Here is a 1,849-nt window from a genome sequence, read left to right as displayed (position 1 = left end):
TTATAAGCCAAATGCTACCTAGGATTGTAATGTTCTAACCTCTTTTCTTTGAAGGATGGACACCCTCTTCCTTTGTGTCTTCACGACAGAACAGAGCAGACAAATCTGTTCTTGGTCCGGAAGATTTTATGGATGAAGAGGTGGGTGCGCAGAACTTTAATTCCAGTTTGTAATTAGTTGGTGTAGCACCTTCACCTTCCTCAGAAAGTTCAGTGTCTGATTTCCTCTTTGTATGTAAGGTTTTATCTTTTAAGTACTTGGATTATAGTGCCCTGGTTGACACTGGATTCTCATTCATTAGAGCATCATCTTATGATGGGGGTAGTTTCTAAAGACAAGAAGGGGATGCTGGGCCAGCATGGCTCAGTGGTTGAGCATCAACCTATGAACCAGGAGGTCACAGATTGATTCCTGGTCAGGGCACATGCCCGGGTGGCCGGTTCGATCCTTAGTGTGGGGCATGCAGGAGGCAGCCGATCAATGATTCTCTCTCATCATTGATATTTCCATCTCTCTCTCCCTTTCCCTCTCTGAAATCAACAAAAATATATTTTAAAAAAAGCATGTAGGAGAGTGCTTCCTGGGTAGCTCAGTTGGTTGGAGCTTCGTCCCGTTACTCCAGGGTTGCAGGTTCCACTCCACTGCAATAAAACGAATATGGGAATAAAGCAAGTCATGTGAAATTCTTGGTTTTCCAGTACATATAAAAGTTATGTTTTTACTCTACCAGAGTCTATAAATGTGCAATAGCATTATTTCTTTTAAAAAATTACATACCTTAATTAAAAAATACTTTATTGCTAAAAAATGTTCACCATCCTCTGAGGCTGTTGGAAAAATGGCACCACTAGATTTGCTCAATGTAAGGTTGCCACAAACTTTCAATTTGTAAAAAATGAAATATCCGCAAAGGACAGTAAAGTGAAGTACAACAAAACAAGGAATTCCTGTACAGGCAAATTTATTTGGAAAAGCCTGTTACCTCAAAAGTGACGTCTTCATTGAGCCAAGTCTATAGCCTTTCACAGTAACTCACGCACAATGCAGTTTGAGCAGTGAGTGCTAGAGAAAGGAGTGTGCAGACACCTGGGCCCTTGGTTTTTTGTTTTGTTTTTATTTCAGAGAGGAAGGGAGGGGGAGAGCTAGAAACATCAATGATAAGAGAGAATTATTGATCGGCTGCCTCCTGCACACTCCATACTGGGGATCGAGCCCACAACCTGGGCACATGCCCTGACGAGGAATCGAACCCTGATGTCCTTGTTCATAGGTTGACACTCCACCACTGAGCCCCGCCAGCGGGCCCAGACTCTCTTCTCAGTCGTCTTCTGCATGTCAGCTTGTTCTTACACTAGATTGTCTCATGGTTGCAAGGTGGCTGCAGTAGTTCCCAGGGGCACAGCCACAATGACATTATTTAGTAGAAGAAAGACTTTCTTCTTGGTATCTTTTCTTTTGATCAAAGAAACTATTTACATACATCTTCCAGTGAATTTTCCCTCCTATCTGCTTGGAAAAATTGATCTACATGCTTATTCTTAAAAAACTAAAAAAATATGTACTGGTTTTAGAGAGAAAGAAAGGAAGAGAAACATCCATTTGTTGTCCCACTTATTTATGCATTCATTGGTTGACTCTTGTATGTGCCCTGACTTGGGATCCAACCTGCAACCTTGGCTTATTGGGATGATGCTCTGACTGAGCTACTCAGCCACGGCTACGTGCGCAGTCCTAAAGCAAGGGAAATGGGATCAAAATGACTGGCTTGATCCCGTGATCAAGACATGAACCTCCATTTCCTAACTCTCCCCCCACCCTAGCCTATACACACCAGGGAGCAGGAGCTTAT

At 42.6% G+C, this 1,849-nt stretch overlaps 1 protein-coding gene across 1 annotated transcript in view; it reads left to right on the top strand.

Annotated features, from left to right (window-relative positions):
• GPATCH1 (G-patch domain containing 1) overlaps nt 1-1,849 on the top strand; it is a 53,207-nt gene that overhangs the window by 12,652 nt on the left and 38,706 nt on the right. Inside the window, exon 3 of the mRNA XM_006762263.2 lies at nt 55-140. Within this exon, the coding sequence (XP_006762326.1) occupies nt 55-140 (86 nt within the window). The remainder of the gene's footprint in view (nt 1-54; nt 141-1,849) is intronic.

The sequence above is a fragment of the Myotis davidii genome, unplaced genomic scaffold (assembly GCF_000327345.1).
Source record: "Myotis davidii unplaced genomic scaffold, ASM32734v1 scaffold77, whole genome shotgun sequence".
In the NCBI taxonomy this organism is placed as follows: domain Eukaryota; kingdom Metazoa; phylum Chordata; class Mammalia; order Chiroptera; family Vespertilionidae; genus Myotis; species Myotis davidii.
The sequence above is the reverse complement of the archived record's forward strand: the minus strand, read 5'-3'. Positions and strand labels throughout refer to the sequence as shown.